The sequence below is a fragment of the Mustela putorius genome, unplaced genomic scaffold (assembly GCF_011764305.1).
Source record: "Mustela putorius furo isolate JIRA1106 unplaced genomic scaffold, ASM1176430v1.1 tig00003853_pilon_pilon_pilon, whole genome shotgun sequence".
Lineage (NCBI taxonomy): Eukaryota > Metazoa > Chordata > Mammalia > Carnivora > Mustelidae > Mustela > Mustela putorius.
The window spans coordinates 11,141,860-11,155,790 of record NW_025422005.1 but is presented as its reverse complement, the minus strand read 5'-3'; the positions used below and the strand labels follow the sequence as shown (position 1 = coordinate 11,155,790).

General features: G+C 39.9%; 1 protein-coding gene across 6 annotated transcripts in view; it reads right to left on the bottom strand.

Moving 5' to 3' along the window:
- Positions 1–13,931, bottom strand: part of SPEN (spen family transcriptional repressor) — a 96,635-nt gene that overhangs the window by 14,223 nt on the left and 68,481 nt on the right. For all 6 annotated transcript variants that reach the window (XM_045063806.1, XM_045063807.1, XM_045063809.1 and 3 more), the window contains 5 exons: positions 12,171–12,322; positions 7,935–8,060; positions 6,712–6,825; positions 5,794–5,907; positions 4,533–4,633 (listed from right to left, as the gene is read on the bottom strand). In XM_045063806.1, the coding sequence (XP_044919741.1) occupies positions 4,533–4,633; positions 5,794–5,907; positions 6,712–6,825; positions 7,935–8,060; positions 12,171–12,322 (607 nt within the window). The remainder of the gene's footprint in view (positions 1–4,532; positions 4,634–5,793; positions 5,908–6,711; positions 6,826–7,934; positions 8,061–12,170; positions 12,323–13,931) is intronic.

Here is a 13,931-nt window from a genome sequence, read left to right as displayed (position 1 = left end):
GCAGTGCCCTATGCAAACTGGTCCTGTATTCCTGAGCTAAGCTATCATTAGAGGGGAAGCACTTTTTTCATTCCTGCATTAACTATTCAGTGGGATGACTTCCTTCCACTCTACAGAAAGGGCAAAGATCCTCAAGTTCTACTGCAAGGAATGCATTCTGTGAGCACTGCCATCCGAAACGAAATGGAGCAAAACTGAGTCAGAGTTAGGTCCCACATCTGCCTGCTTCCTACATTAGGAGATAAACTCCCCTCAGCAGGGATAAGTAAACCACGGGTAAGAACCAAAGAACAAAGCCAGAGGCAGATCATCAGTAAAACGAGTGAATTTAAGTGTTAATTTAAAAAAAAAAAAAAAAAAGGAACACCCACACAGCATTATCCAACCCTCACAAGACACTAGTCTTTGAAAAATATTTAATGTATGCACAGAAGATTCTAATGGATGTTTTATGTCTTAGGTGCCACTAGAACACCAACAAACTTTCCACTAGCTTAAGGAGAAGGCTTCCTATAAGCACTTAAAATGTTTTTTTTTTTTTTTGAATGGAAGATTTTTGGTTTATTTATTTATTTATTTTTAAGATTTTATTTATTTATTTGACAAAGAGACAGACAGTGAGAGAGGGAACACAAGCAGGGGGAGTGGGCAGAGGGGGAAGCAGGCTTCCCTCTGAGCAGAGAGCCTGATGCAGGGCTCGATCCCAGGACCCTGGGATCATGACCTGAGCTAAAGGCAGCCACTTAATGACTGAGCCACCCAGGTGCCCCAGCACTTAAAATGTTAACAGTGACTTCAAACTGCTACTTGGGGAGCCAGGATGGAAAATGTTTTCCTCTATCTACAGACCCACATATTCTCCAACATATGCACATGCACTCTCTCTCACACACATATACACAAGCTGACACAGGAAAGCCTTGTATCAAAACTAACTTTCCAGCTAGAGGGCTGTGGATTCATCTACTAGCAAAAAACTATCAAATCCTTAGTAGTTCAAGCTTTTGGGAACTGGACTATGGGGTACATTTTTCATTTTAAAAAACCACCCCAGGGGTGCCTGGGTGGCTCAGTCGGTTGGGCGTCTGCCTTCAGCTCAGCTCCAGTTGTGGTCCCAAGGTCCAAGGATCGAGCCCCATATTGGGCTCCCTGCTTGGTGGGGAGCCTGCTTCTCCCTCTCCTCCCTGCCTGTGCTCTCTCTCACTGTCTCTCTCTAAGTGGGTAAGTAAAATCTTTAATAAAAATAAAAATTAAAAAAATTAAAAACCACTCCAGGGTATGTGTTGTGGTGAGCACTGTGTATTATTGTGTAAGACTGATGAGTCACAGACCTGCACCCCTGCAACAAATAATACGTGTTAATAATAATTTAAGAAAAAAAAATCACTATAGTACCTGGGTGGCTCAGTTGGTTAAGCCTTTGGCTTGGGTCATGATCCCGGAGTTCTGGGATGTGTCCTGCATCAGGCTCCCAGCTCCATGGGAGTCTGCTTCTCCCTCTGACCTCCCCTCTCAAGCTCTCACTCTCTCTCTCTCAAATAAATAAAATCTTTAGAAAAAATCACTAATAATCTAAACACCTTGAAATAGATACAAATGCTGCTATACATAAATTTCTGTATGTGTATAAACATATATGTAGTCTATGTGTGTGTATGTGTATACAAATCTTTTCAGTCTTTTTTCTTTGCATATATGTGCACACATGTGCTTTTGTTTTATAAAACTGGGTCATACTATACCTACTGCTTCATAACCCACTTAAAAAACTTTCATTAAATCAGTATTGCATTATTAAATACTTTAAAAATATATATTATATACATAATATATATATTAAATATTTTTTAAAAGAAGAATGCAGGAGTGGTTCAAATACAAAGTTCAATCAACATTATCCACCATATTAATAAAGAAAAAACATAATTTTAACTGATAATCCAGGGCCCTTTCATGATTTTCAAAAAAAGAAAAAGAAAAAACCCTCATCAAAGGAGGAATAAAAGGAAACTTTCTGAACATAGTAAGTGTATGGGAGGGCGCCTGTGGGGCTCAGTTAAGTATCTGCCTTCAGCTCAGGTCTTGATGCCAGGGTCCTGGGATTGAGCCCCACATCCGACTCTCTGATCGGCAGAGAGCTTACTTCTCCCTCTCTCTCTGCCCACCACTCCTGCTGCTAGTGCTCTCTCTCTCTCTGTGTGTCAAATAACTAAACAAAATCTTAAAAGACAAAACAAAGCAAAAACAATTAAAAAAAACAAAACAAAACCTCCCCAGGGCCACCTGACTGGCTCAGTTGGTAGAGCATGCAATTCCTGCTCTGGGGGTTCTAAGTTCACTTCCACATTCAGGTGTAGAGATTAGTTAAAAATAAAATCTTAAAAAAAAAAAAAAAAAAAAAACTTTCCCAATATTCAATGTCTGTCGTACAATATTCCACAAGGAAAGGACTAAAAAAAAATATGTGTGTGTGTGTGTGTGTGTGTGTATATATACACACACACATATATATACACACATACCCCTTCTATGACTAAAACAGAAATAAAGTGCAAAGAACAGGCAGTAATTCTACAGGTTTCTGGCAACTGATCAGGATCTCACAAATACTTCCTGTAGACCCCCTTTCATACTTAAACTAGAGTGTCTAAAGGCATTTTTCACACACAGCTTTGTAACACATGAACAGGGGTAGAGATCCAGTGGTGACATTCCAGAAGACTTAATCACGGAGGCATGCCTAGGCAAACAGCTTGATCATGTGGATGATAGCTTCCACTTTCAAATGTGATTGGCTATTGAAGCACTTGATGACACTCTGTTAAGGGGTTTTAATATATTCAGTCCAGAAAAGAGTCAACTACCAGTTTGGGGACAGTTTTAAGCTAATAGAGATAGCCTGGTTCAAACTATAAGACCTAACATGATTCAGAACTGCAATGTTTCCTACAAGCAGGAAAAGAAAAAATCAAATATTACCATGACCCAAAAAAAATTAACAAGAGGAAATAAGGTTTAATTTTTACATGGCTAAAGTTACCAATTTAAATATGCTTTGGCTCACTTATTCACAAATTATTTAGAAGACTCAATAATTTTTCAAAAGGGGCGCCTGGGTGGCTCAGTGGGTTAAAGCCTCTGCCTTCAGCTCAGGTCATGATCTCAGGGTCCTGGGACCAAGCCCTGCATAGGGCTCTCTGCTTAGCAGGGAGCCTGCTTCCTCCTCTCTCTCTGCCTGCCTCTCTGCCTACTTGTGATTTCTGTCTGTCAAATAAATAAAATCTTTAAAAAAAAATTTTTTTTAAGATTTTATTTATTTATTTGACAGATAGATAGTGAGAAGGAACACAAGCAAGGGAGTGGGAGAGAGAGAAGCAGGCTCCCTGCTGCGCAAGGAGCCTGCTGTGGGGCTCGATCCCAGGACAATGGGATCATGACCTGAGCTGAAAGCAGCTAAGCCACCTAGGCACCCCCACAGAAGATTCAAATTTAAAACAAAGAAAGCTCCCGATAATCTTTTCAATTAAAACAAATTTTTTTTAAGGAAGGCTCCATGCCCAGTGTGGAGCCTAATGCGGGGCCCGAACTCATGACCCTGACTGAGATCAAGACCTAAACAAAGATCAAGAAGAGTCAGACAGGGCGCCTGGGTGGCTCAGTGGGTTAAGCCGCTGCCTTCGGCTCAGGTCATGATCTCAGGGTCCTGGGATCGAGGCCCGAATTGGGCTCTCTGCTCAGCAGGGAGTCTGCTTCCCTCTCTCTCTCTCTGCCTGCCTCTCCATCTACTTGTGATTTCTCTCTGTCAAATAAATAAATAAAATCTTTTTAAAAAAAAAAAGAAGAGTCAGATATTCAACTGAATGAGCCACTCAGAGGCCCCTCAATTATTTTCTGACCTAACAGTCTGAGTACACGTACAGTTATAATCTGAATGTTGTCATTACTAAATATACAAGGCACTTAACAGTTTGCAGTGCCCTTCAACATGTTATCATATTTAATTTAAAACTGTTAAGCAGGATGATTTGTATATAAAGTTATAATCTAGCAAAACAGTAACTTTCAAATTCCAGCAGCATTCAGTGAGAAATGTATTTAGCTTAACCTAAATCCCATGAGCCACATGAAAACTGGATTCATAAAAATAAACCTGTGTTTCTGTATGAGGGGATAAAATGAAAGATTTTGGGGGGGTAAGTGTAGATAAAAGGGGTGAGGGGTGCCTGGGTGGCTCAGTCGTTTAGTGTCTGCTTTCAACTTAGGTCATGACCCCAAATGAGTCCTAGGATTGAGCCCCACATCGGGTTCCCTGCTCAGTGGAAGCCTGCTTCTGTCTCTCTCACTCCCCCTGCTTGTGTTCCCTCTCTAGCTGTGTCTCTATCAAATAAATAAATAAAATCTTCTGAAAAGGGGGCGAGTGAAAAATAAAAGTTAATCCCATCTAAATTTGATATATTTGAAATTTTAAAATTCAAGCCATGATGATAGGTTTAAAATACATACCTTCTTACTTGGGAAAAAAAAATACATACCTTCTTTCTGCTAACATTTCATAAAAGTCTCTGATATCTTGACCAGATTTTTCCATACAGTGATAAAACGCCAGCTGACTTTCTCGATTTGCAAAATCCACCTTAAAAAGAAAGAACAGAAGGTGTTTGATTCAAGTTTCAGGTTTCAAGATGGAAAGCATTACTGAATTTGAAAATCCTTCCCAACATAGCCCTCTGGATAAACTTCAAGTAAGAACAATCTGTCTCAACTAAGTGAAACAGTTCTAACTGAAACTGTATGTTGATAATGTGAAATCTCTCTCAAATTCAACAGAATTCTTGATAAAGAACTATAATTTAAACCTCCAGAACCCATACTGAAGGAGTGGAAAAGGCAAAATGGAAAACTGAAACGACACCTATGGAGATTCTAGGTTGCCAAATAATGAGACTGACTAAACCCAGGAATCTGTGTTGCAAATTTGCTCGAACCACGGTTAGAACCTAAAGTGAAATATGGAAGAACATTCAAACTTCCCTCACAGCTGGGCCTTAGTCACTTAAGCCGACGGTACCCATCCTCTATCAAGATCTCATTTCAAAAGACTCGTTCCAATTTAACCATTATAGGTATTAAGTGCATAAACCCCTTCAAGTTATCATGAACAGAGGTTTTTAAACAAAACAGCTGACAAAAGATAGACTGTTCAGTGGTTACCCACTCTTTAGGAGAGAAGGAGAGGAAGAAAGGATCATTCGAGAAGCTGGAATGAGTGACACTTCGAGCTCCCAGGTGTGCAGATACCCACAGGTGAATGTGGGCCCACCTGCACCAAGAACCTGGGTGTAAAGAAGCACATTTGCTTGAATGACATGATTTTCAGGGAAAATTCTGTGGTTAATGGCCCTGTGGCCTCAAGGAGCCAAATATACAAATAGTAAAAGTTCCTTTAAAAACAGGCCATACAGGGGCGCCTGGGTGGCTCAGTGGGTTAAAGCCTCTGCCTTCGGCTCAGGTCATGATCCCAGGGTCCTGGGATTGAGCATCGTGCTCTCTGCTCAGCGAGGAGCCTGCTTCCTCCTCCCTCTCTCTCTGCCTGCCTCTCTGTCTACTTGTGATCTCTGCCTGTCAAATAAATAAATAAAATCTTTAAAACAAAACAAAACAAAAAAACCAACAAAAAAAAATAGGCCATACAGTGCACATCCTGTAAACCCCTGGCCCTGCCAGGCAACTACACAATGCGTTAGTAAGAGGGTGGGATCTCGGTGTGATGCTGCTGAAAGTCTCTCTGCACACCTTAATTTTATTCCCGCCGATCTTCCTCCCCTTGGTCTCTTTTACAGCTGCTTGTGCATATTCAATTTCATTGTAGAGAACCAGAGCCATGCCTTTTAAGCGGTCAAACACCACCTATAAAAAACAAAAACAAAAACAAAAGCAAAACAAAAACCAAGTAAGAGCCTCATCCACTAGACTCAGTGTCAATCCCAAGAAAATCTTAAGTCTCAAGGACAATGCCAAGAAAAAACATATTTATATATTGTTTATTCTAGAAGAATAAATTAGATACATTTATAAAATAAAATAAATAATAAATTTCAGTGAATTCTGGTTATAAGTAGAATTCTTAAAGCTGGATGTTTTATTTACGCTAGCCGTCTTTATGGTGCATTTCTCTGAACAACAAAAGCTACATCAAAAGAAATGCTGATATTATGCGCCATGCCCACCACAGTGTGAATCTGCTCCCAAGGAGTTCAAAGCTCTCCTTTCACGTACGGGAATGGGGTCCAGAGACCCTCCTGCTGGCGCAGGTACGTACATTACCAACATCATTTAGATGTGTGTACTCTTGTCCCCACTGCCCCTTTAAAGTCATCTTTTTTTTTTTAAATGAAATCTAATTACGTATTAGTGCGAATGTAAATAATTAGATAATTAGACTAATTTTAATGAGATAAAATTATAAAAACCCCTAAGAAACATTCTATTTACCAGTATTATGCAAATTAATTTCAAAAATTAATCATCTTGGCCAGTTCAAAATAGTTTTCCAAAATACTTCCTCATATCATAAGCTAAGAGATACAGTTGTCCTTCTATGACAAGTTATGAGTTACTAAAGAAAAGAAAACGTCAACACTAAAACTTCGGGCTGACAGACAGAATCCGAGAACAGGGAGTCAGACACCAATACCAAAACCTCCCACCTACCTTTACCACAGGCCCATATCGGCAGAAATGTCGTGTTAAATACTGATCCGACACGTTTGAAGAAAGCCCGTCTAACCACACACAGTTTGTAGGCATGCTTTTTCCAAATCCCAGCTAGACAGGAGAGGTGAAATTTCTATTAGTAAAATCACCAATTATTCAACTACAGAATTCTAAGAAAAAAAACCTGCCTTCTGTAGGAATCTTATAGACCATCATCCCAAAGGGCAACCATCTGGTTAAAATCAAATAAAAATTTATATAAAACTAATTCTGCCAGGCTAAGCAAGTATTTATTCACCAGATTTTAATTTATGGACTCCAGGCACTTGGCTTCCTGCCCACCCACCCCCAATTTTATTTATTTATTTATTTATTTTTAAGATTTATTTATTTATGGGGCACCTGGATGGCTCAGTCAGTTAAGCATCTGCCTTCAGCTCAAGTCATGATCCCAGGGTCCAGGAATGGAGTCTCCTGTCTGGATTCCTGCTCAGCGGGGAGCCTGCTTCTCCTGCTCCGTGCCCCCAGGTTGTGCTCTCTCTCTCAATTTTTTTTAAAAAAAGATTTATTTATTTCTTTAGGGCCGGGGGGCAGGAGGAGAGGGAGTCTCAAGCAGACTCCATGCTAACAGAGCCCTACTTGGGGCTGGATCTCACAACCGTGAGATCATGACCTGAGCAGAAACCAGGAGTCAGACACTCAAAACCTAGTATGCCACTCAGGTGCCCCAGGATTCTATTTTTTAAGTAATCTCTAACACCCATCATGGGACCTGAACCCTGAACTTACAATCCTGAAATCAAGAGTCACATGCTCTATAGAATGAGCCAGGCAGGCATCCCAGCAAGTATTAATTTTCAGTTTATTTTTATTTTTTAAAGATTTCATTTACTTGACAGAAAGAGACACAGCGAGAGAGGGGAACATAAGCAGGGGGAGTGGGAGAGGGAGAAGCAGGTTCCCCACGGAGCAGGGAGCCCCGATGTGGGGCTCGATGCCAGGACACCAAGATCATGACCTGAGCCAAAGGCAGACGCCCAACGACTGAGCCACCCAGATGCCCCTAATTCAGTTTACAGTATAAGATGATGAGGATGCAAAGCAATAGATCACCTTTATGGTTATCTAGCTATACTGCAATTTTAAATAATCATACAAACAAAAAACCTCTAAATCATAACAAATCCTAACAGTATAATAACTTATGCAAAGTCCTTTACCTTGAGGCGGTTATTTCCAAGGTACTCCCCATCCATCTTCTTAATAGCCTTACAAACGCTGGCAATATCACAGTATTGCAAGAACGCATACTGAGGAACTCCGTTTACTTTCTTAATATCAATATCCTGAAAAAGCCAATAAGCACCCTCTTAGTGACATGCCAACAGAAAAAAATCAGAATAACCCAAACCCAGATGAAGTGCATATTTCTCAAAACAGTCATATTCCCCAAAATCATTTTCTTAGTTAAAACTGTACATCGTAAAGCAACTGTAAATAGCCAAGACTACATGCACAGCATTCTTTAGTCACAACATGAAAACCTTCCTATGCGAAGCTCTTTGCAAAAGAAAAACTGCAAACTCAAAATTTAAAATCCACAATACCTGTGTCAGGAGACATTTATGAATACAGAAAAGTTTGTGCTTGACTTAGTGGTACATATACTAAACACTGGAACAATACAGAGAAGAGTAATAAAGAAAAGGCAGCCTATTTAATAAAAACCTAAGAAATACAAGTTGACCCTTGAACAACAATGGGGTAGTGGGGGTGTTGTGGGGGGTACCTAGGTGCCAACCCACAAGGCAGCTGAAAATCCACCTACAACTACTGACTCCCCCAAAACTGAACTACTCGCGGCCTACTGCTGACCAGATGCCTTGCAGATAACACAATTAACACATATTTTGTATATATGATTATTACTGTACTCTTAAAGTAAGCTCAAGAGAATGTTATTAAGAAAATCATAAGGAGGGCGCCTGGGTGGCTCAGTGGGTTAAGCCGCTGCCTTCGGCTCAAGTCATGATCTCAGGGTCCTGGGATCGAGGCCCGCATCGGGCTCTCTGCTCAGCAGGGAGCCTGCTTCCTCCTCTCTGTCTCTGCCTGCCTTTCTGCCTACTCGTAATCTCTGTCTGTCAAATAAAAAAATAAATAAAATCTTTAAAAAAGAAAAGAAAATCATAAGGAAAAAAGTCCACATATAAGTGGATCCAAGCAGTTAAAACCCATGCTATTCAAGGGTCAACTGTAATTCCCTTCTGCAATAATCTAAAGTCCTTACTAGGGGCAGGCCACTGAAAATATAATACCTGAGAAGAGTAAGAATGGTAAAGAAATCAAGTTTTCAAAAAGTGATTTAAAATTCACAATCCTAAATTAGAAGACTTGTCCCACCAGTGTATCTAACCATACCAAGCCTGGTGACTAATATGTATGGCAATGACCTCTCACATCCAAAATCAATCAATACATAAATACCTGAACTATTTTGTGAAGTTGTTACTGAACACCATCCCTAGATTAAAGAAGCACTCTATAAAGGTAAAACCCCATCTCTTTATTTAAGTTTGTTTATTTTTAAGTGATCTCTATACCCAACATGGGGCTCAAACTCGAAACCCTAAGATCAAGAGCCCCATGCTTTTTCAACGAGCCAGCCAGGCGCCCCTAGCCCCATCTCTTTGGAATGCTTGAACCCTGTACTCACACCTGATGGTTCTGGTCCTGCCTACAAAGACAAGGTGGTATAAAAATTTGGCTTACTTACAACATGAACATGGTCCAGAGAGGCAAAACTTGTACCTAAGAACAATAATGACCCATATGGTGACTATCTAAAGTATTCTGTAAATCACAATCTAAAGTATTGCGATGATCTAAGCCTCTTAGGGGTCATAAGCCAATAATCAAAAGCTGAAATAGAACAAAATGAATAATGCACTTAAAGAGCTGTTCTTAGAAAAAAAAAAGCAGTAATTTAGGGGCACCTGAGTGGCTCAGCTGTTAAGCGTCTGCTTTCGGCTCAGGTCATGATCCCAGAGTCCTGGGATTAAACCCCACATGGGGCTCCCTGCTCATGGGGAACCGGTTTCTCCCTCTCCCACTCCCCCTGCTTGTGTTCCCTCTCTTGCTGTCTCTCTCCCTCTCTCTGTCAAATAAACAAATAAAAAAATTTTTTTAAAGCAGTAATTTATATTCAAAATAGTTCTACTTAAGTAATGGTAAGGAGGAGCTGATTTTCACCATAACGTAGAAAGTAAAAACCCAGGATTAACTCCATTTAAGAGAAACGGTCTCCAACGAATACTGGTGGGTCGAATCACACATAGGTTCTTCTAGCTATAGCATAATCTGTTATTGATAAGCAGCAGACCATTTCCCCAGAGCTTGTGTGTCATTAAAACAGCTACTCTCGTGAGCAACTGCAAACATGGTGAGATATGGTTTTCAAACAGAATGCTGATGTGGCCACCTTACTGAGAAGCATGGCTTTTAAAACACAATAATCACTCCATTTTCTACAACCCTGTCGATGAAAATTTATCTGTGTCCAAATACAACTTATTATACTGCCCCAAAATACAAAGTAGCAGCCACACTCCAAAGTAGGTCTGAAAGTTTTTATCAATTATGAACTGACTCAGGGCGCCTGGGTGGCTCAGCAGTGGGTTAAAGCCTCCGCCTTGGGCTAAGATCGTGATCCCAGGGTCCTTGGATGAGACCTGCATCGGGATCCCTGCTCAGCAGGGAGCCTGCTTCCCTTCCTCTCTCTTTCTGCCTGCCTCCCTGCCTACTTGTGATCTCTGTCTGTCAAATAAATAAATAAAATCTTAAAAAACAAACAAAAACCCAATTATGAACTGACTCATAAATGCCAATCAGGAAAAAATTTTTTTAAGATTTTATTTATTGGGGCACCTGGGTGGCTCAGTGGGTTAAAGCCTCTGCCTTCAGCTCAGGTCATGATCCCAGGGTCTTGGGATCGGGCTCTCTGCTCAGCAGGGAGCCTGCTTCCCTTCCTCTCTCTCTGCCTGCCTCTCTGCCTACTTGTGATCTCTGTCTGTCAAATAAATAAATAAAAATCTTAAAAAAAAAAAAAAAAGATTTTATTTATTTATTTGACAGAGAGAGAGCTAGAGAGAGAGAACAGAAGAAGCAGGGGGAGTGGGAGAGGGAGAAGCAGACTTCCCGCCGAGCAGGGAGCCCAAGGACCCTGAGGATCATGACCTCAGCCAAGGACAGCCGCTTAATGACTGAGCCACCCAGGCGCCCCCCAATCAGCAGATTGAATACTAGATCACTGTCTAAAGACAGAAAAAGCTGGAGCCCACACAGGCAGGTGAACTCCAGGTCACTCATCTCAGCGGGCAGTATAGCTGGAATTAGAGTACATGATAAAAGAACTTAAATTGAAAAAGAAAGGAAAATATGTTTTGCTGTTTCTCTAAATATATATTTACAGAATTGTTTTTTGACTTTCTACCAACCACTTCTCTCTCACTCCTACTCTCCCCATAAGATGAGGTTTAGATCAGCTACAAGCACAAATGTTTTATTCTCCAGATTACATCACTAAACAAATAAGATTTTTGCTTACAACAGCAGTGTGTAAATAAGGCCGGACAGCTGGATGGACAGAATGGATGCATGCAGCATGCACACGCACCCACCCCTGAAAGATTAACAAATGTTTTCTCTACCCAGCACATTTTTTTACTCTCCGAAGTCCAAAGTTACACAGCAATTTCTTTGCTGTTATTAATACAGAAGAAATCTAGGGGAGACAGAAATAATTTTCCTACTTTTTCAAACACAAAACAAAATAGTATATGTATCCCAAGGGTACAAAGCTGTAACCAAACTATTTTCATTAGAAAGTGACTCAAAACTTGAGTCACGAGGATTTGAGTCACGAGGAACAGAAAAACCCTCCAAATTTCTAAATTTAACAATGACTTGCATAATATAAAAAGTGATTCTAATTAAAATTTCAAAATAGAACTGAGCTTCCGGCATGACATCCACGTTCCAGTAATCCCCAAGGTAGTCTGATGTGCACTGTGAGAACACAATACTCACACACTAAGCTTCTGCTTCTTTCTTACAAACACATTTTCTCTTATTTTCCTTCCAACCCACAGGACTAGAGATGGCACTGAACAGCACCCCATGGACAAAGAAAAGTAAGAAAAATGGACAGAAAAATATGCATGTAAACAAAATAAAGACAAAGATCTCTTACACAGTTTTACATACACACACAGAATAGTTTTGCTGGGTCATCTTTTAGCAGGAGTAAAAAACACATAAGGCAAATGAGAAACATATTCACTACACCATCTCAATATCATCTTTCCAAATACACTCTGTACTCTGCTATACACTCTGTACTCTGCTTTATGTTTTATGACAAAGATCTAAAACTGTTTTTAGTGTAAAAAGCAACATACCACAATTTCTCCAAAGCGCTGGAAGATGTTGCGAAGGTCATGGTAAGTAGTGGTTTTTTCAAGGTTGCCGATGAAGAGGGTTCTTGTTGCTTTGGGGTGAAATTCATCTATCCTTTCATCCAAAGGACGAAATTCATTTTCACTTTCCGTTTCTGTTAAGTGGGATGGCGGCAGAGTAAAAAGAGAAGAGTTTTGTTTGTTTGTTTTTCAAGTAATCTCTACACCCAATGTAAGGCTCAAACGCACAATCAGAAGATCAAGAGTTGCATGCCCTATTGACTGAGCCAGTCAGGTACCCCAAGACAAAGTGTTTTAATGAGTATTTATGTATCATGGGAAAATCTACACTTAAGAAGCTATGTCTCTGAAATACTGGGCTTGACTACCATACAATCTGAAAAATTATATACCTTCAGAAAGAGCTGCCTTTTGCTAACTGCAAAGGCTAAAGAAACTTGTCAACAAAACTTAGGGAGACGTAACACTTTCTTTGATCTTTAAAACAGAAAAGTAGACTGAATTTCAGTCTGCAAGTTGATTTGTTTTAAAAATAATCACTGACACAGAAATAGATTTTAAATTCCAGCAAAAATAGTAATTACTTAAGCCTAATCTTAGGTTCCAAAAATTATGCAGCAGGCTGTCAATGGGAAGTATAAAACTACAATCTGAAACACAAATAAAACTCAACTGAAGGGCGCCTGGATGGCTCAGATGGTTGGGCGTCTGTCTGCCTTCCGCTCAGGTCATGATCCCAGAGTCCTGGGATCAAGTCCCACAAGCGGGGAGCCTAAGTCTCCCCCTCTCTCTCTTGCTTTCATGAATAAATAAATAAAATCTAAAACAAAACAAAACAAAAACCCAACTGAAAACAGCCCAGCTTCATTACTTAATTTTTCAACATTTTAGAAAATATTTAGCATTTTACATTTGTCATACTAATTAACACAGCCCAAGTGCCTAAATGTAGCAATTGTTAGGTAGAAGAATAGTAACTGTATGAAAACGGACTGAAGCAGCACTTAGAAACTTGCTGCTGCAAAGTTCCCAATGACAAACAAGAAAAGACTCAATGACTCTTAAAGTTTCTATTTCTTATGATCAAAGCCCTTGTTCAATGTCTTATTCAAGCATAGCCTTTCTCTGAAGCTTCATTTCTAAACTTCACCCAGGGCAGAACATTCAGTGTTTTGTCATAATAATTATAATACAGCCCACAAAATACATGCTCTCTCTTTTTTAATGTAAAACAAAGCCATCCAAAAAAGTTAATCAGCCTGGCTGGAAGTGTTTAGGGTTATGTACTGAATACTACTGATGTCAACTACAACACTGACATTAAAAAGATTCAAGATCTGAGCTGCTGAGTGAACTCAGAACACACCTCACTCCTGATTCCAGTTTCACGGCTCTAATGATAGCTCAGTTTAACCCTTCCGGCCTCATCAAGGACTATGTGCTTTCACTGAGTCCGGTGGACCCGAAACTGCAATCGCGCATGTACCTGTCTCTATCCCATCATATCTCCTAGGGAGAGATCTCATTTCAAGATTAACTAGGTTTTCTTGAAACTATCTAACAAAGGGCACATATTTAGGAATATTTCATTTAACAGGGGAGGAAAAATAATGAAGAGACAAAATAATTCAGACACATCTTGAGATTTACATTCCAAAAGGCAGAGTAAGAAGGATAAAGCATAATTTGCAATCATTTAAATCTATATTTCTATCAAATAGCTCAGTAAACATTTCAAAACCA